Below are 26409 nucleotides of genomic sequence, written 5' to 3'. Positions count from 1 at the left end.
CTACATCTACATAGAATCGAACTCACAACCTCCTGATTGTGAGGCAAGAGCTCCACCTCTAGGCCACCATGCATATCAAGTGTAAGTGTTTAAAAAACAGTACAAAGGATCTGGGAATCTTATTTAAACCTCAGGTGTTTAGTTGGATTTGCTCTAAGTTGTTAAAGTGTTTGAAATCACCATGACTAGACTGAAAAACCCTTTGAAGCTTCCAGTGAGTTTATAAATGCCTATGAGTCTGGGAAAGGATTTAAAAAGATTCGTCAAATGATTCACCATCAATTATTCCTTGCCTGGAAAATCATCTACAAGTAGAGATTTTAAACAACTGTCAAACAGTTCAGGCCAGGCCTTCTGCAAGAGCAGAACACACAATGCTGAAAGAATTATCTTAAGAACCACAAAAATATCCTATAAATTACAGGTAGCTCTCCCCATTACTGATGTCAAAGTGCATGACCAAACCATTACAAAGAAGCTGCATAAATTAGATCTATATGGAAGATGTATCAGGAGGAAACCTCTGCTGCCCAGAAAGAACCGGACAAAGTAGCAGTTTCCCAGGAAAGAAGGAACACATTCCAAGGAGTAGGATGAAACAAGAGATAACATCCAAGAGCTGGATCAGAAACAAGAGAGGTAGGACTGCAACTTTCTTGAAGTTTCCATCAAGATTCTGTCTATTTGGTACAACGAAATAAAGAACTGAAGTTTGGCAATTATTATTCTTGGGCTGAGCTGTTACTTATGGAAAAGCTAGGCAAAGGCCAGGACTTGTGGAATAATGTGCTCTGATAGATGATGCACAGATATAATTATTTGGCCACAGTACCAAAATACAGCATGTTTGATCAAAACCAAATAAATCATTTCACAGAACCTGATGACAGCTGTAAACCATGGTGGTGGAAATGTTATCATTATCTGCACCAGGGCCTGGGCAGCTCACTCTTATAAAATTCAATATGAATCCATTGTACTAGTGGGTCTGTAAGAATATCCTTCAAAAGACTGAAGCTAAATCTAATATGAATCTTGCTACACGATGACCCCTAAATATTCTAGTAAATCCATCAAGAATTGGCTGGGGGGAAAGGGGGAAAAATGGAGGCTTCTGGAATAGACAAAAAGCCTGCCTATAAGTCCCATTGAGATACTGTGGGTAAGAAACCCTTCAAGCATCTATCGCTGAAAGAATTCTACATGAAGGAGTGGGAAAATGCATGTCAGTGTCAGAGATTGGCAAACCATTATAACAAATGCCTATTTGAGGCTGTTTCTGCCAAAGGGGGAAGAGTAAGAGAGCCAAGAGTGTACTTACCTTTGTCATAGAAGAAAAATGTATCTCTTACTTTATAGTACAAATTTAATAGTTAAAACCAAAATTAAAATCCCACCATCATTAAAAAAAGACTTAAATTAGTCAGAAGGGGCACATTATTCTCCTCATGCCTGGCGACATAAATGGGTCTTCAGAGTCTTGCTGAAGGCAAGGAAGGTGGGGGGAATTCGAATCTCTGGGGGAGTTGATTCTAGAGGGCCATGGCCGCCACAGAAAAGGCTCTTCTCCTGGGTCCCACCAGATGACATTGTTTAGTCGACAGGACCCGGAGAAGGCTGACTAATCGGCCACTGGGATTTGTGCAGAAGGCAGTCCCATACATATTCTGACCCAAAACCATGTAGGGCTTTATAGATCTTTACCAACACTTTGAATTGTGACCGGAAACTGATCAGCAACCAGTGCAGGCCGCGGAGTGTTGACCAGACATGGGCAAATCTCGGAAGGCTCACAATTGCTCTTGCGGCCGCATTCTGCATGATCTGGTTTCCAAACACTCTTCAGAGGTAGCCCCATATAGAGAGCATTGCAATAGTCGAACCTCGAGGTGATGAGGGTGTGAGTGACTTTGAGCAGAGACTCCCTGCCCAAATAGGGCCGCAACTGGTGCATCAGGCGAACCTGTGCAAACGGCATCCTCACCACAGCCGAAAGATGGTGTTCTAAAGTTAGCTGTGGATCGAGGAGGATGCCCAAGTTGCGGACCCTCTCCAAGGGGTCAATAACTCCCCCCCCAGGGTAATGGTCTAGTGCCACAGAGAGGTCGCAACGGCGCAATCTGGTCAAGAGCCTCCGTCACAGTCGTATTCCAGGCCACAGCGAGGGACTCTGATGAACTGTGTACGAGTGAATCTGGTAAAACCTCAAGCGCCCTCTGAAAGCCCTCTGGGTCCATCAGACGTCTGGGGCGGAACCACCTAGTCAGTTCCACCTCCCTGCGGGGGAGGATTGGAGCCTTGAAGTCGAGCCATAGCAGAAAATAGTCTGACCATGACAAGGGCAGAACATCTAAGCCCCTTACTATCAGACCATCACTCAGCTGCTCTGAGAGAAATATCATGTTGGGTGCGTGCCCCCCCCCTCGTGGGTTGGACCCGGCACTACTTGGGTCAGGTCCGTGGCTGCCATGGTGGCCATGAACTCCTGCGCTAACCCAGAGGATTCACCGAGTGACAGCAGGTTAAAGTCCCCCAATTCTGAGAAACTCCACTGCCAGCCCGGCTACCTCCTCGAGCAGCACATGCAAGGCTGTTGACACGCAGCTAGGTGGCAGGTATGTGAGCAACAAGCCCACCTGAACCCCTAGGTCCAACTTCACAGAGAGGGACTCACAACCCGCAATCTCAGTAGCAGCGAGTCTGTGTAGGCCAAAATCTCCTTGGCTATAATTGCCACTCCTCCCTCCCTTTCCTGGGGTCCTGGCTGATGCCAAACCTGAAACCCAGCTGGGCATATTTCCGAGAGAGGAACTACTCCCTTCGGGCCCAGCCAGGTCTCAGTCACACATATCAGGCCAGCCTCCTCCTCCAGGATCATTTCCCAGTTGAGGAGAGATTTGCAAGCGACCTGGCATTGAGTAGCAACATCCAGGGTCCGGATTTTGCTCGTCATCAGCACCCCGGGCTGAGCTTATGGGGCCGGAACAAGGGACCATTTTCAGACAGCGGGCTCTCATTCCCCAAGAATGTCCTACCCCAAGTCTCCCACCATCTGCCTCTCCCCAGCAGCACCAGAATATTTTGGCCCTCTTCCACCCCAGATATAGGGTCTACCCCTCCCCCTCGTCTCTTCATCGCCAGGCAGGCTGACCCAATCATTCATAACAGGATGGGGAAGAGATAGAAAGCTATTCAGTTTTCCATTAAATATTTCTCTTACATCATCTTGAAAACATGTTTTATAAGATATACATTTTTTTTTCATGCTTTTAAAGTATGCCAAACTTTGTTTCAACTTAAATCTGATGGCAACTGGGTAGTGGTAATGAAGAAGACCACTTCACTGAGAGAAATAGCATCTATAGGAACAATTAATTACATTTCAATTAATTAAAATTAACTGAAAATAAATTACTCCAACGAACTAAAGGAAGTAGTACAAATTATTTTAAGAATTTGCTACAACAATTGGCTTCACTTTTGTAAAATTTACTTCCATTAATTTTGAAATCAACTTATTGGTCAGCTTTTTAACCATACGACAAAATGGTCCTTGGTTACTTTTAAGACTTATGGAATCAATTCCCGGAATTCCTCAGCCAGCTGAGACGCCAAGGTCAGGGACCCCTGAGCTAGTCCAATCCTCCCGCCTGAGCAGAAGACCCTTACACGATTTCTGACAGGCGACAGTCCAGAAACGCCGACTGATTAAATCTGCTGATTTAACAGCGACTCTAGCCACACAAAATGGGACCAATAAAGGGAAAATATTTGTAGCTCAGGGTTAACCGGAGTGCTCGCTGAGCTTGTTTGTTTTCTTGCAGACGTTTCATTACCGAACTAGGTAACATCACCAGTGATAGGTAATGAAACGTCTGCAAGTAAACAAGCAGCTCAGAGCACCAAGGGATTCTTGCCCGACAGCACTTAGCGCTCCTTCGCGCCGGAAACTACTTGCACCAATTAAGGTTAGCAACTTGCAATCGGTAGAATCCCCTTGGCGCTCTTCTGGCACCCAAACGGCTCCAGACCGGACTTCCGCTCCGCCTTTGGCGGAAGCAGTTTGTGCTTCCGTCGGTCGCACATCCGTTTTCGTCACGAGAAATTTTGGTTTCGTTTTGGTTTGTAGGCGCGGCTGCTGTTGCTAAGCAACGGTAACCTCCCCCCACCGTCGGATACGCGCGTGCGCTCGCGCACGGATTGTCGAGTTGAGCGTAGTGCTCGAAAACATGGAGACCGGAAGTAGCAGGAAGGTAAGGCTGCGTCGGGCCGGCGGGGTCCTCGGCACGGTTCGGAACCGCCGGTCGACTGATTCTTTTCTTCTAACGTACTCAGAGGCAGCACACGCCAGAATGGGAAGCGTCGGGCCTGTCTGGCGAAGACGACGTCGACGAAGAGGAGGAGGAGGAGGAGGAAAGAGTGAAAGGAGAGGTCAAGGAGGAGGAAGATGATGAGGCAGACGAAGACTACCAGCCTTATGTGCCCCTCAAGCAGCGCAAGCAGGAGCTGGTAACGTAGGACAAGTGGGCGTGGGGCGGCGGGAGGCCTTTAACGGACACCGCTTGTTGTTGTCTCCCCGCTGTGCAGCTGCTGCCTCCAATCTTGGCAACTTGACGTTTTGTGGACTTCAACTCCCAGAATTCCTGAGACAATCATGCTAGCTCAGGAATTCTGGGAGTTGAAGTCCACATGTCATAGAAGAGCCAACTTTGCCTACCCCTGTCCTAAGGTCTTGTACAAGATGCTTTTTCTGCTTCTCCTTTTCGATTGGTTGCTCTGTTGGTCCCCGCAACTAGTTGTATGTTTTGGGGACAAAGGAAGAGGGACATTAGGGTCAATGTTTCCCCGCTGGAGTCTCTCGGAGATGGGTGAAAATCAGAAATAAATTGGGTGGTATATATCAGAAAAAGTCACCGGCACTTTAGTTAAGCTTTTAACATGAAATGAAAAATATATTTTAAAAATGCCGGTAAACATACACATCTTTTGAGGAAAGTAGCTTTTTTGCTTCTATCACAGTGGTGCCTGGTGTGTTTGGTAGAGTGGCTAGTGACAGTTAATAGAATCATTTTCCACGATGTTTTGAAAACTTTGTCATGTTGCTCATTGCTTATCCCAAAAGGACATAGCTGATATTGATTCAGATAGAAAAGACTGAAAATCCCTAGATAATTCTTATAAAATGTTGCACTTTAAACCGATAAATGAGAGCCACACTGGTGTAGGGGCTAAGGCAGTGGTGGCGAACTTATGGCACGGATGCCACAGGTGGCACGCAGAGCCATGTCTGCTGGCACATGAGCTGTTGCCCTAGCTCAGCTCCAATGTGCATGTAAGACTCTGGGAGGGCGGTTTTGGCTTCCAGAGAGCCTCCAGGAGGATGGAGAAGGGCATTTTTATCCTCCCCCAGCTCCAGGGAAGCCTTTGGAGCCTGCGGAGGGCAAAACATGAGCCTACTGGGCCTACCAGAAGTTAGGAAACAGGCCATTTCTGATCTCCAGAGGGCCTCCGGGGGGTGTGGGAAGTGTTTTTCCCTCCTCAGGCATTAAATCATGGGTGTGGGCACTCACACATGCACGATAGTGCACACCCATGCTCTTTCAGCAGCCTAGGAAAAAAGGTTCGCTATCAGTGGGCTAAGGCATTAGGCTAGGCAGATGTTGTGAGTTCCACTCCTGCCTTAGGCACAGAGTCAACTGGGTGATCTTGGCCTAGTCGATTCCATCTCATTTGCCTCTTTGCCTCAGGAAGGATGCAATGGCAAACCACTTCTGATAACTTTGGGTGGATGGGGGGACGGACCTGCAAGGACGTTTCCAGGTTGTCTCTGAGAATCAGACCCAAATGAATGAAAAAGGGGGCAGGAAATGCAGGTAAACATGATTGGATTATGATACTGTATATCTAATAGGTTCTTATTTTTGTCACTTTTATGTGATCTGTAGTAGCTACTGACATTAATAAAATATTCCTAAACGTGGCTCACTTTACACTTAACTTTTTTGTTTTGTGCTCAGTAACTAAAACTGGTATGAAACCCCTGTAGCTCATCAGATGTTGAATTCTAAATCACCCCATCTTAAGCTGTGCTTAGGGATTAGTGATTCAGAGTTGTTGCTCAGCAATACTTGGAGCAAACCCCCTACGACTGGTTCTGCATATTGCTTTTTAGTTAGTAAAGAGCATAGGTTAGGTTAGGTTAGGTTTACAGTATTGGATTTATATGCCGCCCCTCTCCGCAAACTCGGGGCGGCTCACAACAATAATAAAAAACAGTACAGTACATAATACCAAATCCAATGCCCACCCATCTAGTTACAATTTAAAATTAATAATCTCATAAAAACAGTATATATAAAAAAACAGGCACACAGTCAATCAATCAACAAAACAACATGGGCAAGGGGGAGGTGTTTTAGTTCCCCCATGCCTGACGGCAAAGGTGGGTCTTAAGGAGTTTACGAAAGGCAAGGAGGGTGGGGGCAATCCTAATCTCAGGGGGGAGCTGGTTCCAGAGGGTCGGCCCCCCCCACAGAGAAGGCTCTTCCCCTGGGTCCCGCCAGACGACATTGTTTAGTCGACGGGACCCGGAGAAGGCCAACTCTGTGGGACCTAACCGGTCGCTGGGATTCGTGCGGCAGGAGGCGGTCCCGAAGATATTCTGGTCCGGTGCCATGAAGGGCTTTATAGGTCATAACCAACACTTTGAATTGTGACCGGAAACTGATCGGCAGCCAATGCAGACTGCGGAGTGTTGGAGTGATATGGGCATACTTGGAGAAGCCCATAATTGCTCTCGCAGCTGCATTCTGCACGATCTGAAGTTTCTGAACACTTTTCAAAGGTAGCCCCATGTAGGAAGCGTTACAGTAGTCGAGCCTCGAGGTGATGAGGGCATGAGTGACTGTGAGCAATGACTCCCGGTCCAAATAGGGCCGCAACTGGCGCACCAGGCGAACCTGGGCAAACGCCCCCCTCGCCACAGCTGAAAGGTGTTTTTCTAATGTGAGCTGTGGATCGAGGAGGACGCCCAAGTTGCGAACCCTCTCTGAGGGGGGTCAATAATTCCCCCCCCAGGGTAATGGACGGACAGATAGAATTGTCCTTGGGAGGCAAAACCCACAGCCACTCCGTCTTGTCTGGGTTGAGTTTGAGTTTGTTGACACCCATCCAGGCCCCAACAGCCTCCAGGCACCGGCACATCACTTCCACTGCTTCGTTGACTGGACATGTGGTGGAGATGTACAACTGGGTATCATCAGCATATTGATGATACCTCACCCCATGCCCTTGGATGATCTCACCCAGCGGTTTCATGTAGATATTAAATAGCAGGGGGGAGAGGACCGACCCCTGAGGCACCCCACAAGGGAGAAACCTCGGGGTCGACCTCTGACCCCCCCACTAACACCGACTGCGACCGACCGGAGAGGTAGGAGCAGAACCGCTGAAGAACAGTGCCTCCCACTCCCAACCCCTCCAGCCGGCGCAGAAGGATACCATGGTCGATGGTATCGAAAGCCGCTGAGAGGTCAAGGAGCACCAGGACAGAGGACAAGCCCCTGTCCCGGGCCCGCCAGAGATCATCCATCAACGCGACCAAAGCAGTTTCCGTGCTGTAGCCGGGCCTGAATCCAGACTGCTGAGGACCTAGATAATCGGCTTCATCCAAGGACCGCTGGAGTTGAAGTGCCACCACCTTCTCGACAACCTTCCCCATGAAGGGAAGGTTGGAGACTGGACGGTAGTTATTAAGCACGGCTGGGTCCAGGGAAGGCTTCTTGAGGAGGGGGCGGACAACCGCCTCCTTATAAAGGGGCGGAAAGGACCCCCTCCCCAAGGAGGCGTTGACAATCTCTTGGACCCAGCTCCGTGTCACCCCTCGACTGGCCGAAACCAGCCAAGAGGGACACGGATCCAGTAAACAGGTGGCGGAACTCACAGCTCCAATGGCCTTGTCCACTTCATCAGGTGTCACCAAGTCAAACTCCTCCCAGACAGATGGACAAAGACGTTTAGCCCCAGTCACCTCGACTGACTCATTGTCAGTCGACTCTGTTTCACAATTGGAGTCGAGGTCCGCTCGGATCCGGGCGATTTTATCAGCGAAAAACGTGTTAAAATCCTCGGCACTACTCTGCAAGGGCTCCCCAACTCCCCTCTGATTAAGAAGGGAGCGGGTTACCCTAAACAGAGCGGCTGGGCGGGATTCCGCTGATGCAATCAAGGCGGCATGATACGCGCATCTTGCCGCCTTGAGCACCACTTTGTAAGTCTTAATATGAGCTCTTACAAGTGTTCGATCGGATTCGGACTTACTCTTCCTCCATCGCTTCTCCAGACGTCTCTTCTGGCGCTTCAACACCCGGAGCTCCTCGTTGAACCATGGAGCTCTACGGGGTCTAGTGCCGCGGAGAGGTCGCAACGGCGCAATCCGGTCAAGAGCCTCCCCTGCAGCCTTGTTCCAGGCCTCAGCAAGAGACTCTGCTGAACTGTGGACAAGTGTATCTGGAATAACCCCAAGTCCCATCTGGAAGCTTTCTGGATCCATCAGGCGTCTGGGGCGGAACCTCCTAATTGGTTCCGCCTCCCTGCGGGGAAGGATTGGAGCCAGGAAGTTAAGCCGCAGTAGGAAATGATCTGACCACGACAAAGGCAACACTTCTAAGCCCCTTAATCTGAGATCATTACTCAGTTGCTCAGAGAGGAATATCATATCGGGTGCGTGCCCACCCTCGTGAGTCGGACCCTGAACTACTTGAGTCAGGTCCATGGCTGTCATGGTGGCCATGAACTCCTGTGCCAGTCCAGAGGAACTGCCGAGCGACGGCAGATTGAAGTCCCCCAGGACGATAAGTCCGGGGAACTCCACCGACAGCCCGGCCACCTCCTCGAGTAGCACAGGCAGGACTGTTGACACGCAGCTGGGAGGCAGGTACGTGAGTAACAAGCCCACCTGAACCCCTAAGTCCAACTTCACCAGGAGGGACTCGCAACCCCCAACCTCTGGAGCAATGAGCCTACGCAGGCCAAGACTCTCCCTGGCTATAATAGCCACTCCTCCCCCCCTTCCCTGGGGTCGAGGTTGGTGCCATACCCGAAACCCAGCTGGGCAAATTTCAGAGAGAGGAACTCCTCACTCCGGGCCAAGCCAGGTTTCGGTCACACAAGCCAGGTCGGCCTCCTCATCCAGGATCAGATCCCGGATGAGGAGAGCTTTATTTACCACCGATCTGGCATTGAGTAGCAACAACTTGAGCCCAGGGCCAGAATTACACTCATCACCAGTGCCTTGAGTTAAGCTCATGGAGCCTGAAGAAGGGATCGCTACTAAGCAGCGATCCCTCCTTCCCCTGCAACGGCTAGCTCCATGGCTTCCGCCATACCTGCCTCTCCCCAGCAAGACCGGGATATTTTGACCCTCTGCCACCCCAGAGATAAGTATCCCCTCCCCTCCTGCCCTTCCAGCGTCAGGTGTGCCAAAAATTCCATTCATGTCATATTCATTCATTCCATACATATTATAATCCCACCCACCCACTCCATTGCATCTATCACCCCCCCTCCCATTCATTTTCATTCACAGTATTCCATTCATTCCAATAATTACTAAAATAGTCCCATTCATTCATGCCATCACTACCATCCTCCCATCCACTTAAAAATCCCCACAATAATTTAATTAAAAAGAGTTAATATAAAACTAACAGTTCATATTATTAAAAATATTAATTATTAAAAATATAGATAAATATAAGTAATAAAAATAAAAATATAGGTAGAAGATATTTCAACTGGTCAGTTAATTAATCAATTAAGCCAAGTTCATATAGATATCATCCAGTCTATAAAGGTGAGTCCAAGGGATGTATGATGTTATTAGTAGGACAAACATAATGGGTGATATAAAGAATAATAATTAATGAGGAATTTGTTTGTTTATTTATTTATAGATTTAGATTTATCTTAGCACTTTAAGTAGTAAGAACCAAGTACTATCTACAGAACCACAATTCTACATTTAATTAGGCTTTTGAATGAACCCGTTTTGTAAGGCAGCAATATTTCTGTGAACAGTATAATAGTGGAACATATTAGTGTCACCCTACTTTGAGAGGTTCCACTAAGTACATCTATAGATTCTCATTTCCATTAATTCACTCTTTTAATATCTGAAAATACTTTTCATATTTGCTGTGAAAAATAAAAGTAAAACCTGGCAATTTAAAATTAGCCTAGAAATAAGCAGAATTAAATATGTTAGATACATATTCATGAGGTGAATTTCATTGAGAAACAGTTGAGGATACAAATCTTGGCCGGTTCTAACAAATATAAGATCTGTGTCTAGTAGTTAAAGGCTGCCTTTAATGGAATTCTCAGCTCATAACTTTATGCCTTTAGTTGCAAAAGTTGCTGCAGATTCGTCGCAAAGGGGTGCTGGATGACGAACACAGGGACAGTGGCAGCGAATACCATGGAGATGAAGATGACATTCCCTTGGGCCCTCAGTCTAACATCAGCCTCCTGGATCAGCACCAGCATCTCAAAGAGAAGGCAGAAGGTAACAATCAACATACTTGGTTTGATTTATTAGTAGTGAGCAAGTTCTGGGCTAACTATCTAATATCTTACTCTTTCCAGCACGTAAGGAATCAGCTAAAGAGAAACAGCTTAAAGAAGAAGAAAAGATCCTGGAAAGTGTTGCAGAAGGACGAGGTAAAGAGCAAAAAATATATTTTTTCAAATAGCTTTGGTACTTGGAAAAATGGTATTGATGTTACAGAAGATGGCAAAATTGGGATAGCTGAGAAATAACAGTTAATTCTGAACATGTAGAGAACAAACCATGCATTATGTTCCATGTCTAGAACAAGAATATAAAGGCTTAGACGTTTGGATGGGCCATTATGGAATGTTTGTTGGCCAGCAAAACTGAAACCCATAACATCTTAGTTTTTCCAAGTGTTGGCTGAGATAGACCTAGAGGGATCTTTCAGGAGAATAGAATAGTGCTCATGCACCTTGTATAGATGGCCAGTGGCTCTCCTCCCTTGATCTTTCTTCATCTTCCTTTCCTATGTCTCCACTGCTATGCATACCCCAATTTTCTAGGCCTTTGATTCCCTTGTTTCAGTTTAGCTTTATGTACTGTAACTTCTGTTGACTTTCCCTTTTACTCGCTTCCTTCTGAAATATCACTGCCTGGAACATATATATTCCAGATTCATGCCAAAATTGCAGAACAATCCATTCCTGAAAGGTTTTCTACATCTGAACCATGAATCCCGAGTGCTTCCCAGGAACGTTAGCCTTCTGTTGCTACTGCATAGGATAAAGCCATATTCAGATAGGTTGCTTTTATTTTTTCATGGCTGCTGACTGTTGTCTCTTTCTTGTGTAGCTCTGATGTCTGTGAAGGAAATGGCTAAGGGCATCACATATGACGATCCAATTAAAACCAGGTAGATGTATGCTGGTTGTACAAGACCTTTTTCAAAATATGACAAATATTTCTCTATAACATTTATTTGTGTTAAAATGCATAAAGAGGCATGCTTCTATCTTGAGGTTCTACCTTGAAATAATTAACTTTTGCATATGACTTTGTCTACTTACATAGATAGATGGGTATTAGAAGTTGCAATCGCATACAAGGCTGTAGCCATGGTGTTCATGCGGGTTGGATATAAAATAGGTGGTTGAGCTCTCTGTCAAATAATCTGTCCAAATTACAAAGAAATGTCTGAAAGTTGCAGTTGATGTCGGCTTGTCAGGAGAACAAACACTCTATTTAACAATTTCTGCTGAAAACATCTTGACAGAAATTTTCAAATGATACCATCACTATGATCAGAAATAATAATTATAATAAATAAGGTTTTTCTGCGTTTCTGCGCCAGCTGGAAGCCTCCTCGGTATATCCTATCTATGTCAGAAGCAAGGCATGACCGTGTCCGTAAAAAATACCATATCCTTGTGGAAGGGGAAGGCATTCCACCTCCTCTCAAAAGTTTCAAAGAGATGAAGTTTCCAGCTGGTAAGTATCCATGCTATTGGTTTCGAATCTGATTTCAGTGTTCAGGCTGTGATGCATATATACTTGCTTTACTTTGAAAAGCAAATAAATTAGCAGTTCTATAATGTGGTAAAGCCTTCGAACATGTACAATCTTTGGATCAATGCCAGGTCGGTTGTAAACAAAGCACTCCTCATCCAGGACTTACTCCTGGAGGAGGAGGCCGACCTGGTATGTGTGACTGAGACCTGGCTGGGCCCAGAGGGAGGAGTTCCTCTCTCTGACATATGCCCAGCTGGGTTTCAGATATGGCACCAGCTGCGACCCCAGGGAAGGGAGGGAGGAGTGGCTATGATAGCCAAGAAGACCTTCGGCCTACGCAGACTCGCTGCCCCTGAAATAGCGGGTTGTGAGTCCATCTTTGTGAAGTTGGATCTAGGGGTTCGGGTGGGCTTGTTGCTCACATACCTGCCTCCCAGCTGCGTGGCAACAGCCCTTCCTGCGCTGCTCGAGGAGGTGGCTGGGCTGGCAGTGGAATTCCCCATACTTATTGTCTTGGGGGATTTTAATTTGTCGTAGCTCGGCGAATCCTCAGGGTTAGTGCAGGACTTCATGGCCGCCATGGACCTGACCCAAGTAGTTCAGGCAGGGCCGCCGATAGGCCGGTACTACTGGTAGTGGCATCAGGGGCCTGGCCAAATTGACAACTGGGGGGGGGCCCGGACGGTTTTGCCAGCCCCCTGGCGCCCGCAGTAATTTGTACCCAGTGAGCAGCGCCGACGCCGAGCTCCAGCTCCTCGCTCACACAGGCGCAGTACCGTCCCTCTCTTGAAGCGTGCGTCGAAGGTAGGAGCCCCTTCGGAGTGGCGGCGTTGGGGAACGAGGCTTGAGTGGCCGGGGCGTTCCCTGTAGCTGTAGGCTGCGCACGCCTTAGCCAGCGCACCCCAAAACGCCCCCCCCCGGCCCCCCCCACCCTTTTCCAAGGGCGCGCACGCCGCAGCTGCCCCCAGCCCCCCCCTGCGCCTCTAGCCCCCTCGCCCCCCTGGCTACTCGCCGCTGCCCCCCGCATAACTGCCCACCCGATCCGCCTCTCTTTCTCCTCCGCCGGCCAAGGTTTTTCTTGCCGAAAAAGAAAGAAAACCTTTGCCGGCTTTTTTCCCCCTTAATTTGAATGTTCCGGGCGGGCTGGTAGGGACATTGAAAATCACTTTTGCCAGCGTCCGGAGAACGAGAAAGAGTGAGAGCGACAGAGCAAGATAGAGAGAAAATGAGAAAGAGAGAGAGAGAGCAAGAGGGGGGAGAGAAAGAGATAGCAAGAGAGAGAGAACGAGAGAGAGAAAGAGTGAGAGAAAGAAAACAGAGAGAAAGTGAGAAAAAGAGAGAGAGAGCAAGAGGGGGAGAGATAGAGAAAGAGGGGGAGAGAGAGAAAGGGAAAGAAAGAAAGAAAAAGAGAGAGATGAGAGAGGAAGGAAGAGAGTGAGAGAGAGGAAGAAAGCAAGAGAGAGAAAGAGAGAGAGAGAAAGAAAGAGTGAGTGAGTGATGAGAGAGGAAGGAAGAGAGAGAGAGGAAGAAGGCAAGATAGAGAGAGAGAAAGAAAGAAAGAGATGAGAGAGGAAGGAAGATAGTGAGAGAGAGGAAGAAGGCAAGATAGAGAAAGAGAAAGAAAGAAAGAGATGAGAGAGGAAGGAAGAGAGTGAGAGAGAGGAGGAAAGCAAGATAGAGAAAGAGAAAGAGAAAGAGAGAGATGAGAGAAAGGAAGAGAGAGAGAGAGGAAGAAAGAGAGAGAGAAGAGTGGAAGGAAGAGAGAGAGAGAAATGATAGAATAAAGGGGAGAAAAAAGAGCAATGAGAAAATGATTGAGGCAGAGAATGACAGGAAAGAGAGAGGTGACTCTTGATTTAAAGCATATGGTAAAAGCACTTAAATAATAACAGAAAAAAACCCCAGCCCTCACCTGTTTTTATTAATAGTTTTGCTGGTTGTTTTAGTTTTAATAGTAATGGATTTTGGCTTTTTAAAATTATTAATTTCTTTTAATAAAAAAGAAGGGATTTATTTATTTATATATTTATATATTTATTTGTTTGTTTATATGTTTATATATATATGCCGCCCAGTCCCAAGTTTTTCCTTATTTCCAGATTGCATTTCCTCTTGGTGAGGTTCCGCCCATTGCTTCTTGTACTACCTTCAGGTGGCATGGAGAATAAATAGATGCCACCTGCTCTGTGGCAACCCTTTAAGGATTGGGAAACTACTTTTATATTCCCCCTCAGTTTTCTATTTGTTGAGCTAAACATACTCATTCTCTTAGCCCTTGTTCATAGGATTTAGCCTCTAGGCCAGGGGTGTCAAACTCAATTTCATTGAGTGCCACATCAGGGCTGTGTTTGACCTCAGAGGGTCGGGGGAGGGCTTGCCCAGGGTGTGTGGCCATGGTGGGTATGGCACGGGATTTGGGGGCAGTAGTTTTAAAATGGCGGGGGGCCCAGACACTTAGGCTGTATGGGGCCCCAAAATTCCTGATGGCGGCCCTGAATTCAGGGTCTGACTTACAAAAGGGGGCACACTCCCAACCTGGTATTTCTCTCGGAGCAGCTGAGTTATGGTCTGGGATTAAGGGGCTTAAAATCTTGCCCTTGTCATGGTCAGACCATTTTCTGCTACAGCTTGATTTGAAGGTTCCAATCCTCCCCCGCAGGGAGGCGAAACTGATTAGGTGGTTCCGCCCCAGACACCCGATGGATCCAGAGGGCTTTCAGAGGGCGCTTGGGGTTTTACCAGATTCACTCGTAGACAGTTCGTCAGAGTCCCTCGCGGTGGCCTGGAATACGGCTGCGGCGGAGGCTCTTGACCGGATTGCGCTGTTGCGACCTCTCTGTGGCATTAGACCCTGGAGAGCTCCTTGGTTTATCGAGGAATTTCGGGTGTTGAACTGCCAGAAGAGACATCGGGAGAAGCATTGGAGGAAAAGTAAATCTGAGTCTGATCGAACACTTTTAAGAGCTCATGTTAAGACTTATGTCCCTGATGTGCCGGTGCCTGGAGGCTGTTAGGGTCTGGATGGGTGCCAACAGGCTCAAACTCAACCCTGACAAGACGGAGTGACTGTGGGTTTTGCCTCCCAAGGACAATTCCATCTGTCTGTCCATTACCCTGGGGGTTGGGGGAATCACTGACCCCCTCAGTGAGAGTCCACAACTTGCGTGTCCTCCTCGTTCCACAGCTGACTTTAGAACATCATCTATCGGCTGTAGCAAGGGGGGGCATTTGCCCAGGTTTGACTGGTGCACCAGTTGCAGCCCTATTTGGATAAGGAGTCCTTGTTCATGGTCACCTTATCACCTCAAAGTTCGATTACTGCAATGCTCTCTATATGGGGCTACCTTTGAAGAGTGTTTGGAAACTTCAAATTGTGCAGAATGCAGCCACGTGAGCGATCAGGGGTCTACCCAGATATTCCCATGTCTCTTCATCACTCCGCGGACTGCACTGGTTGCTGATTGGTTTCCGGACACAATTCAAAGTGTTGGTGATGACCTACAAAGCCCTACATGGCATCGGACCAGATTACCTATGGGACCGCCTTCTGCCGCACGAATCCCTGCGGCCAGTTAGGTCCCACAGAGTCGGCCTTCTCCAGGTCCCGTCAACTAGACAATGTCACTTGGCGGGGGCCTAGGGGAAGAGCCTTCTCTTTGGGGGCGCTGGCCCTCTGGAATCAGCTCCCCTCAGAGATTCATACTGCCCCCATCCTCCTCGCCTTCCGCAAGAGCCTTAAGACCCATCTATGTCGCCAGGCTTGGGGAAATTAGACCTTGCCTTTCTGACCAATAAATGTAAGGTACGATGTGATTGGACTGTATGATTACGTATTAGAAACATAGAAACATAGAAGACTGACGACAGAAAAAGACCTCATGGTCCATCTAGTCTGCCCTTATACTATTTCCTGTGTTTTATCTTAGGATGGATATATGTTTATCCCAGGCATGTTTAAATTCAGTCACTGTGGATTTACCAACCACATCTGCTGGAAGTTTGTTCCAAGGATCTACTACTCTTTCAGTGAAATAATATTTTCTCACGTTGCTTTTGATCTTTCCCCCAACTAACTTCAGATTGTGTCCCCTTGTTCTTGTGTTCACTTTCCTATTAAAAACACTTCCCTCCTGAATCTTATTTAACCCTTAAACATATTTAAATGTTTCGATCATGTCCCCCCTTTTCCTTCTTTCCTCCAGACTATACAGATTGAGTTCATTAAGTCTTTCCTGATACGTTTTATGCTTAAGACCTTCCACCATTCTTGTAGCCCGTCTTTGGACCCGTTCAATTTTGTATTACATAGGGTTTTTAGTTATATTTTAAATTATTAGATTTGTGCTACATGCTTATGTTTGTATCTATTCTGTGAGCCGCCTTGAGTCTTCGGAGAGGGGTGGCATACAAATCTAATTAATAATGATAATGATAACGATAATAATAATCAAGATACAGTTTTCTAGTTTGCAAAATGTTCTTTATATTGACCCAAATAAATCTATAAAACTTTCCCAAGCAGTCAACATATTTGAACTAAGCTGTTTATTCAATCAGAAGGCATTTTCTTCCCATCTTATATATCATATTTATTTCCACATGAGAGAATGCAACACGAACCATTACACCATCAATGCGTAAACATGTGGCAGCTCTCATTTCTTTGTCTTTACTCCAGAGAAGAGTGGATCAAATTCTCGCACAACCTACAGTATATAGGACAGACGGAGTGTTGAAAAGAGTCCTTAAAGTATTTATTATTTATTTTATTTATTAATCAGATTTGTATGCCGCCCCTCTCCGCAGACTCGGGGCGGCTCACAGCAATCGCCATACAATGTAAACAAATCCAATATTTAAATTAATTTTAAAACACCACAAGTTAAAACCAATCATACACACTAGCATACCATACATAAATTTTATAAGCCTAGGGGGAAGGAACATGTCAATTCCCCCATGCCTGACGACAGAGGTGGGTTTTAAGGAGCTTACGAAAGGCTAGGAGGGTGGGGGCAACTCTGATATCTGAGGGGAGTTGATTCCAAAGGGTCGGGGCCGCCACAGAGAAGGCTCTTCCCCTGGGTCCCGCCAAACGACATTGTAGGTTCTTTGGGGGTTAGAGTATTGATAAATACCTCTATTGTTTAAAGAGGTCTGGTAATTAATCTCGTATATAATTTAGAAATCTATCTTCAAATGTTAGGAATTCCGTGGCACTTGAGCATTCATGCACTCCTGGTACTCCCATCACTTCCCACTTAAAAATCAGGATCGTCCTGCGGTTATCCTGGGGTACCAAGATTGCTATGCAGGTAGTCATGTGACATGCTTTATGACCTCAGCAGAGGAATTTCTGGTTCCCGTTGTCATCGTAATTTGAGGATTTACATTAGTCACCAGGGGTGACTGCTCATCAAGGTTGTAGCTCAGGCATCGGCAAGTTGACTGCCAGTTGAGGGCAAATGTGACGTTAAAGCCCTTCAAGGGCAAGAAGTTATTTGGTGAGTTCACTGTGATACCGTGCTGCTGGAGATTAAAAATATAAAGTATCTACTTTCAAGTAAATAGGGAAAAAAACAGATGCCATCAGAGAAACACTGCCAGTCGTTGTTGTCCCTCCCCCCCACCCCCATTTTTGAAGTGATTAAGAAAGCAGTGGCTGGGCTCAACAGGATCTACAAGGCAGACATTTTAATGATGTCAAAGGATTCTAGCCCTAACCAAAAAGAACATAAAACTGATGGCAGAGAACAGCATATAGACAAAGGGGCAAATACCTACGGCATTTCTGGACCACTGGGAGCAGAGAAAAGTTGACTTGGATCAATTGGTGATATGCTCTAGAATTCAGATCAAAGTCAATAATTAGATTTCTACAATCACCAACATCCAGGAAGTCAGAATTACACTCACTCACTTACTTACTTACTTACTTACTTACTTACTTACTTACTTACTTACTTACTTACTTACTTACTTATTTATTTATTTATGCCGCTCTTCTCCTTAGACTTAGGGCAGTTTACAATATGTTAGCAATAGCATTTTTTAACAGAGCCAGCATATTGCCCCCACAATCCAGGTCCTCATTTTACCCACCTCGGAAGGGTACATTAAAGGGCATTGGTCTGTCTGGCTTATAGAAACATAGAAACATAGAAGTCTGACGGCAGAAAAAGACCTCATGGTCCATCTAGTCTGCCCTTATACTATTTCTTGTATTTTATCTTAGGATGGATATATGTTTATCCCAGACATGTTTAAATTCAGTTACTGTGGATTTATCCACCACCTCTGCTGGAAGTTTGTTCCAAGGATCCACTACTCTTTCAGTAAAATAATATTTTCTCATGTTGCTTTTGATCTTTCTTTCCCCCAACTAACTTCAGATTGTGCGCCTTGTTCTTGTGTTCACTTTCCTATTACAAACACTTCCCTCCTGGACCTTATTTAACCCTTTAACATATTTAAATGTTTCTATCACGCCCCCCCTTTTCCTTCTGTCCTCCAGATTATACAGATTGAGTTCATTAAGTCTTTCCTGATACGTTTTATGCTTAAGACCTTCCACCATTCTTGTAGCCCATCTTTGGACCTGTTCAATGTTGTCAATATCTTTTTGTAGGTGAGGTCTCCAGAACTGAACACAGTATTCCAAATGTGGTCTCACCAGAGCCCTATATAGCGGGATCATAATCTCCCTCTTCCTGCTTGTTATACCTCTAGCTATGCAGCCAAGCATCCTACTTGCTTTCCCTACTGCCTGACTGCACCGTTCACCCATTTTGAGACTGTCAGAAATCACTACCCCTAAATCCTTTTCTTCTGAAGTTTTTGCTAGCACAGAACTGCCAATACATCTGCTCAAGTAGGCTCATCTGCTGAGCATTCAAATAATTCAGCAGGTGCATCATCATGAGCGATTTACTGGACTGGCCTTGGTTCTTGGTATTATTAATGATCCCAACAAAGATAAATTTAGAGGACTTTTAAAATCTGAATCCATTGAACAGATTGATTGAATACTCTATGTTCAAATTGAAGACATTTGACAAAAGGTTTCCTGGCTGCCATAAACCTGTCTAATGCATATCTTCACATCTCCATTAGAGTGAATCACCACATATTTCTCGGGATTGCTTCAATTCAGATCCCTTCCACTTGACCCTGCTTCAGTCCCTGTAATATCTGAAAAGTTAATCATGGCCCTAATCATATATGTGAGGACCAAGAGATTCATATATATACTTATTAGGATGATTTACTATTCAGAGTGTCCTCTCACAGGGCAAAGAGGAATTCTGTTTTAGACCATCTTATGTTGGTCTAAACCAGTGCTTCTCAAATATTTTTTGTTACATCCACCCTAGGAAGAAGTAAACGTTTCACTCCCCCCCTTAACTCATCGCTGACACGCGTCTCGTGGCCTGCCCCCCCCAAAATTGCGCCCCACCATGAGATGCGCATCCTACCTGACACTTGTACTGATACCTCCGTCGTGTTCCTCGGCTTTGTGTCCAGAGCAGCCCATTCTAAAAGAAAATGTCTTCTGAGTTCGAGAAGTTTGATTGAACTCGCTAGATGTTTTCTTTTAGAACAGGCTGGCCTAGACACAACGCTGAGAAATGCGATGGAGGTACTGGTAAAAAAAGCACATTTTCCGGGGTCACGCACCCCTCTTGGCATTGGTCCATGTCCCCCCGGGGGGGGGGCGCACCCCATTGTTTGAGAAGTACTGGTCTAAACTAATGCGAGTTTATGGTGACTTGGGAAAAATTCTCTAGCAATCTAGATTGCTGTTGTATTGAATGGGGGGGGGGGGAGTGTTCACAATAACCAGTGGAAATTATATTTATCTTTCAAGAACATGATGAACCCTTGCTGCAATTTGGGTAATACTAATATTCAGGAAGCACTTTCTTGTGGCCTTTGCAAGGATATAAGGGATTGTGATTATGACTCAGAACTCAGTTCCTTGGATGTGATCACATGCAAGACCTACTCACCAGAATGGTTTCTCTGTGTTTCAGAAACACATTGTTTTAAATACAAGTTTAATTCTGTAGGTTACAATTGCAGTACAGGTAGTCCACAACTTACAACCAAAATTTCTGTTGCTTAATGAGACGGTTGTTTTTTCCCATTTGTACAACCTTTTCTTGCCACAGTTGTTAAGTGAAACACTGCAATAGTTAAGTTAGTAACATGGTTGTTAAGTGAATCTGGCTTCCCCCATTGACTTTCTTTGTCAGATAGTCACCAAAAGGTGATCACATGAGCCCAGGATACTGCAAACATCATAAATATGCGACAATTGCCCAGTGTCAGAATTTAAATCACATGATCTTGGAGATGCTCGGAGTTATAATTGTGAAGAACGGTCATAAGTCACTTTTTTCAGTGAGGTTGTAACTTCAAACGATCCTAAATAAACTGTTGTAAGTTGAGGACTATCTGTGGTCACCTCCTCTTGGTTGTGGTTAGCATCAACAATTTATCAAGAGGAATGTCCTCTAGGAGAACCCTAGAAGGACCAATGTCAGGTTTCCAAGTGATGAAACCCATTTAAAAAAGAAGTAGGCAAAGTCCATCTTCCAAAACAAATTAATTTTATTTATGTGGGCATCAAATTGGCAGAGTCTGTTGTAATTCCGGATTTGACACAAACCGGAATTACACCTCATAATATTGTAAGTTAGATGCATCCCTCAAAAGTCACATTCTCTATGTGTGCCATTGGTTCACCATCACGGACCCAGCTATAGCTTTTGCTCAAAGAATCAGTGCTGATGGCCAGGAGGGCTTCAGGATAGTTCTATCTTACATGCCAATTGCAGCTATTTCTGGTCTAGGGAGTCCTACTCAGAATCACTCACATCGTAGTCACTTCCTCTTGAATTATTGCCCTATAATGCACTCTACAGGAGGTTGCTCTTGAAAAGCCTTTGGAACTACAGCTGGTGCAAAATGCAATCATCAGGGCAATGACATGCATTTCCCACTATGCTTAGGTAATCCTAGTGTTTTCGGAACTGCATTATCTGCCAATTGGATTTTTAGTATAAATAAATCAAAGTGCCGATTGTCACCTTTAAGACTCCACACTGTTCATGCTGAGATTTAATAATGAGACATCATCATATAATTCCCATTTATCCGGTTGAATATGAATATAGTATATATTAGCTATTTCTAAAACTTCAATGAAAACAATGACAGCAAACAAACCCCACCCAAAAAATCCTTTCCTCATTCACAATAATTTAAAAAGTGACACAACATATATAAGAAAAATCATAAGGCCTTTTGTCCTAATTGCCTCAAACAACCCTCTCAAACCTGATCACATCCTGGATCCTGTCCTGGCATATTGGGATTGTTTTTGCCTTTGCAGAGCTGGGATGAGCATATGGCCCGCTGGCTCATGTTTGACACCCCTGTTCTATACCTACCTAGTTATCTGTTTTTTATTCATCTGCCTTACTGAATTAGATTGAACCAATCACCTCTAGAACTTGGCTATTTGAGAATGCTGTTTGACTAAGCTTAGAAAACGAAACATTTAAATTGCTACACAGAACTGATCTGTTTCTTCCTTCAAAGATTTCAGAAGAACAGTTAATACCTAGTTTTTCTCCCTTTAAGCAGATCAATCCTTCAGTTTTGTTCTGAGGAATAATGTCTAGGCATAAAGATTTTGTAAATTATTATAATTTACCGAAAAAGGCCTTTGCCATTGGACATGCAGTTTGTGATATCTTTTTTAAATCTTGCTTTCATGATTGTAATTAAACATTAATTTAATTAATTGTGGAACTGGTGGCTCTTGTAATTGAAATCAATCAGCAACTGTGAAATGGCTTACCTCCGTAGAATAGAGGCATTGTAGTCCTGCCTTCTACCTGGAAACAGTGGAGTTAACCTTCTTCTGTAAGATCCATCAGGTGGCCAAAATGGCACTTCACAATAAGTTCAATTTATGCTTTGATCGATTTTGCCAAATCCAGGCTATATGTAATTCAGTAATAAATTCATACGTTGTAAGAAAAAACCCCAGGAGACCAGGAATAACAAAATGAGGCGAAAAATTTATTTTGAACAAAATCAAAAGAACAGATCAATATGCATATTGGACCAGAGAAACCATAGAAAAAGTCCATGTGTTTTTAAGGCAACTAATCTGTACAGAATATAGCATTTTTATACATTTTTCACTCCCGTATTCTCCCATATTCCACACCCTAATTTACTCCCATATTGGGGTGGTTCCTTAATGATTCAACACTTCCACTGTCCATTGTCCATCTCCTTTTTTGGGTATATCTCCCTCAACTACTTGGAAATTTCCAGAGTTTATCCATCATTGATATTCATACCTTTATAGTCACCACATAATTTCTACATCTCCTGTTCATTCTTTCTAAAGGTCATTTGCACATGGACCTGTGATATACTTCCATATTTATAGAGGAACAGATCTTCTCCTTCTATAGGAACAGGGCTCTTGTTTTTTCATAGAAACAGGGTTGTTTGAGGCAATTAGGACAAAAGGCCTTATGATTTTTCTTATATATGTTGTATCACTTTTAAAATTATTGTGAATGAGGAAGGGATTTTTTGGGTGGGGTTTGTTTGCTGTCATTGTTTTCATGGAAGTTTTAGAAATAGCTAATGTATACTATATTCATATTCAACCAGATAAATGGGAATTATATGATGATGTCTCATTATTAAATCTCAGCATGAACAGTACTTATTTATGGATTTTATTTTATTTTATTTTATTTGTATGCCGCCCCTCTCCGTAGACTCGGTACCCCATCTTGCTTCAATATCCTTCTTCTGGAAACATGCAACTCTTTGTTTTCTGATCTACTTAGCTTACCTTACTAATCTTTTCAATGAATTCTCCCTCCAGCAATTCTGCGAGGCTTGAAAAAGAAGGGGATCCAGCAACCAACCCCTATCCAGATACAGGGTATTCCTACTATGTGAGTATTGCAAGAGTACTGGCGGCCTGCTTCTGATAAGTCACTGCTAAGCACTGTGCAAAATTATATCACTAGTTATGCTCTCTATACCTCATTGCCATGGTAAACCCATAAAGAAACTGAACTTAGGTGACAGAGTTCATTTTATCAGATACAGTATTGGCAAAGTTGAGTCACTGGTTGAGAACTGTTTTTAGCAACAATAAATATGGGATATTTGATGCTGCAAGATGATTTGCTGCAATGCTCCCCCCTTAAAATCTGGCAGGGCTTGGCCCTCTTCATTTTCTCAAAAGTGATAAATTGCTGGCTTTGGGATAATAAGATTGGAGTCCAGAGATTTCACAGAGGAATGAATCCAAACGATGAATCAGGCATCTGGTTTTTCTTCGGTTTTGTTTTATGTTTATTGTTGTTAGCCATCCAGAGTTGTTCTCACAGAATGGGTGGCCATATAAATCATTGAAATAAATTTATCATTGCAAGCATCTCTAAGCCCTAATACCAGATTTTATCAAACTGCATCAAACTGTTATAGATAAACTGCTGCAGTTTAAAGCAAAGAATTAAATCAATAGCAGTTAAAATAATACAGAATTTCATTTTGAAAAGCAGTTTTGCCTGCTATAATTTAATGTCTTCAGATGCATATATTTAACCAAATCTGAAATTTAACTCTTCAAAGGTCATTATCAACATCTTTAACCAGATCTCCAAATTAATAAGCAATATAATTCTTGCAGTATATACCGTATTTTGGGGAGTATAAGATACACCTTTTTCCTCCATAAAAGAGGCTGAAAATTTGGGTGTGTCTTATACTCTGAAAGTAGCTTTTTCAAAGCTTTTTTCCCGGTCCTAATACTAACAATCTTCCAGGCTGCCTACCGCTTTCAAAGAAGGAGTTTTTTTTCCTGCCCTAAGTCTTTGCAGGCTTGTTTTCATCCCTGCTCCCTCTGAAAAAGGATTTTTCAGCTCTAACCAGGGGATAAAATAAACTGAACAGATTAAGGATGCTAGCCAGATGAATACCTGGTAGATAGATCCCCCCCCCCATTTTCCTTCCCCAAAACTAAGTTGTGTCTTATACTCCAAAAAATACGGTAGGTTCTACATCAGCTGCCTCCTCCCTTTCCCAACATTTGAAAAGGTACACTCTGTATCAGCTGAACTTTCTGAATGACCTTTAAATGGTGCTCTATGTAGAACATATTAAAATAGTCTGTAAGAAACAAGGGCAATTTAAACCTAAGGCTAGCTTAATTTTCTCTAGATAAGGTACAGTTTGTATACCAGCCAAAATTATCGCTGTTGCAAGTTATCAGTGATACCACCAACGCCATTACATACTGAATCATTTCCACCAGAATCCCTGAGTTGATGATCTGCAAAAGAGTCATTTGTACATTAATTTGGAATTGTTTATTAAGGATAAAAGAATGCAGAATGTGGACAAAATAGAGAAAGAGACTAGGACCAAAGTAGGTGGTCTGCCCTTTTTATTTTGTAAACTAAATAAGCTTAACACACATGCTATTGGAAACCTCAATTCTTCTAAAAACTGTTCGATTTCATACCTTCCATCAGCTTAAAGCAAGTTTATAATAAAATTTGTATAATAAAAAAAAGAGACAAGGGCAGACTTTAGAGTTGACAGAAAGCCATCTGGAGGCTAAAAGTCTACCTGATCTCAACTTTTCAACATACAGGTAGTCTTCAACGTACAACAGTTCATTTAGGGACTGTTTAAAGTTACCACAGTGCTGAAAACACAACCAATTCAGCACCCCCATAGTCACATGTTCAAAATTCAAATGCTTGGCCACTGTATTCCTTTTATGATGGCTGCAGTGTCTCGAGATCAGGTGAACATCTTTTGTGACCACCTGACAAGCAAAGATTCACTTAACAAGCATGTTACTTAATAATTACAGAGACCCACTTAACCGCTGTGGCAACAAAGGTCACAAAATGGGGCAAAACTCACTTAACAACCAATTCGCTTAGCAATGGAAATGTCGGGCTCAGTTGTGGTTGTAAATTGAGGATTACCTGTATTCTCATAGTCTGCCATGCAGTGGCAGTTCAGCGCCCCTGCTGCCTGGCTAGTTCACCCAAAAGTAGCTTCTGCAGCCCCAAAAGTAGCTTCTGCAGCCCCTGTTTGCCCAACTGCAGTCCTTTGTTTTCCTCCACAGACTTTCCGGTAGAGACATGATTGGCATTGCCTTCACTGGCTCTGGCAAGACCCTTGTGTTCACCCTCCCGGTTATCATGTTTTGCCTGGAGCAGGAAAAGAGGCTGCCGTTCTCCAAACGGGAAGGGCCCTATGGGCTCATCATCTGCCCCTCCGTAAGTCACCCAGCTTGCACCTTTGGCATGGGGAGTGGCTTGGGCAAGAGAAAGGAGTTTTTAAGACTGAGCTGGTGGGGCACCGATGGGGTGGAGCTAACTATAATTATTATAATTAACTCAGTCCCTAGCCAATCAGGCTAGAGTATAACCCATGTTGGACTCTCTGCAGCAGTGCATTGGAGAATAAAGTGGCTTACCGACAGCGGTCTCCAGCTGACCAGGTGTTTGTTTCCACAGAGGGAGCTGGCTCGACAGACCCATGGCATCCTGGAGTACTATTGCCGCCTGCTGCACGAGGACGGGATGCCTGCCTTGCGCTGTGCTCTCTGCATCGGTGGCATGTCTGTGAAAGAACAAATGGAGACGATCAAGCAGTAAGGGCGACATTTGAAGAACATTTAAAGCAGAGCGGCTACATTTTTCTTGTGTGGGTGTTAAGGAAGGAAAGCAGCATTCAGCTTCTTGGTCTAAATGTGCTCTCCCCCCACCCTCTTCCCACACAGTATAAAAGAGTGTGGTTTTATTGTCAATAGGATTGGCCTGTTTCATCTGCAGAAATTCCTCTTTTGAAAAGATCTGGATCTCTGTCTCACCGATATTGGCTACAGACATATATAAACTAATCTGATTCCTGGCTTGCTAGGAGTCCAGAGCCAAAGCCACATTAATCTCTCCCCTTATTTTCATTGTTCAAGGGAGGAACCCACAGCTATCTCTACATTGAAAAATAGATAGTGGGTGATGTGATGCGTGTGGGTGCCCATGCCCTTGTATCACCCTGCCCTTGCAGCGGCTTGCTGTGCTTCACCCGGATAAGTTAAAAAAGAAAAGAAGAACCGTGCGGCATACGTGGCACAGAATTACCAGTTATTCCACTCTTATTGGCAGGGATCTTGAATAATGTCACTAGGAAGGAAAGAAAGCTTCATTGTTTAATGACCCTGCTCCAGTGGGTATTGTTCCCATAATATAACAGAATACAACAAAATATAGCAGAATAAC

General features: G+C 44.5%; 1 protein-coding gene across 1 annotated transcript in view; it reads left to right on the top strand.

Moving 5' to 3' along the window:
• Positions 1-4149: 4149 nt before the first annotated feature.
• Positions 4150-26409, top strand: part of DDX41 (DEAD-box helicase 41) — a 31096-nt gene continuing 8836 nt past the window's right edge. The window contains exons 1-9 of the mRNA XM_070738830.1: positions 4150-4253; positions 4336-4509; positions 10405-10564; positions 10645-10719; positions 11405-11465; positions 11904-12040; positions 22983-23055; positions 25251-25404; positions 25645-25781. Of these exons, the coding sequence (XP_070594931.1) occupies positions 4230-4253; positions 4336-4509; positions 10405-10564; positions 10645-10719; positions 11405-11465; positions 11904-12040; positions 22983-23055; positions 25251-25404; positions 25645-25781 (995 nt within the window). The 5' untranslated portion in view covers positions 4150-4229. The remainder of the gene's footprint in view (positions 4254-4335; positions 4510-10404; positions 10565-10644; positions 10720-11404; positions 11466-11903; positions 12041-22982; positions 23056-25250; positions 25405-25644; positions 25782-26409) is intronic.

The sequence above is a fragment of the Erythrolamprus reginae genome, chromosome 2 (genome assembly GCF_031021105.1).
Source record: "Erythrolamprus reginae isolate rEryReg1 chromosome 2, rEryReg1.hap1, whole genome shotgun sequence".
NCBI lineage: Eukaryota > Metazoa > Chordata > Lepidosauria > Squamata > Dipsadidae > Erythrolamprus > Erythrolamprus reginae.
This window is presented reverse-complemented; position numbering and strand designations above follow the sequence as displayed.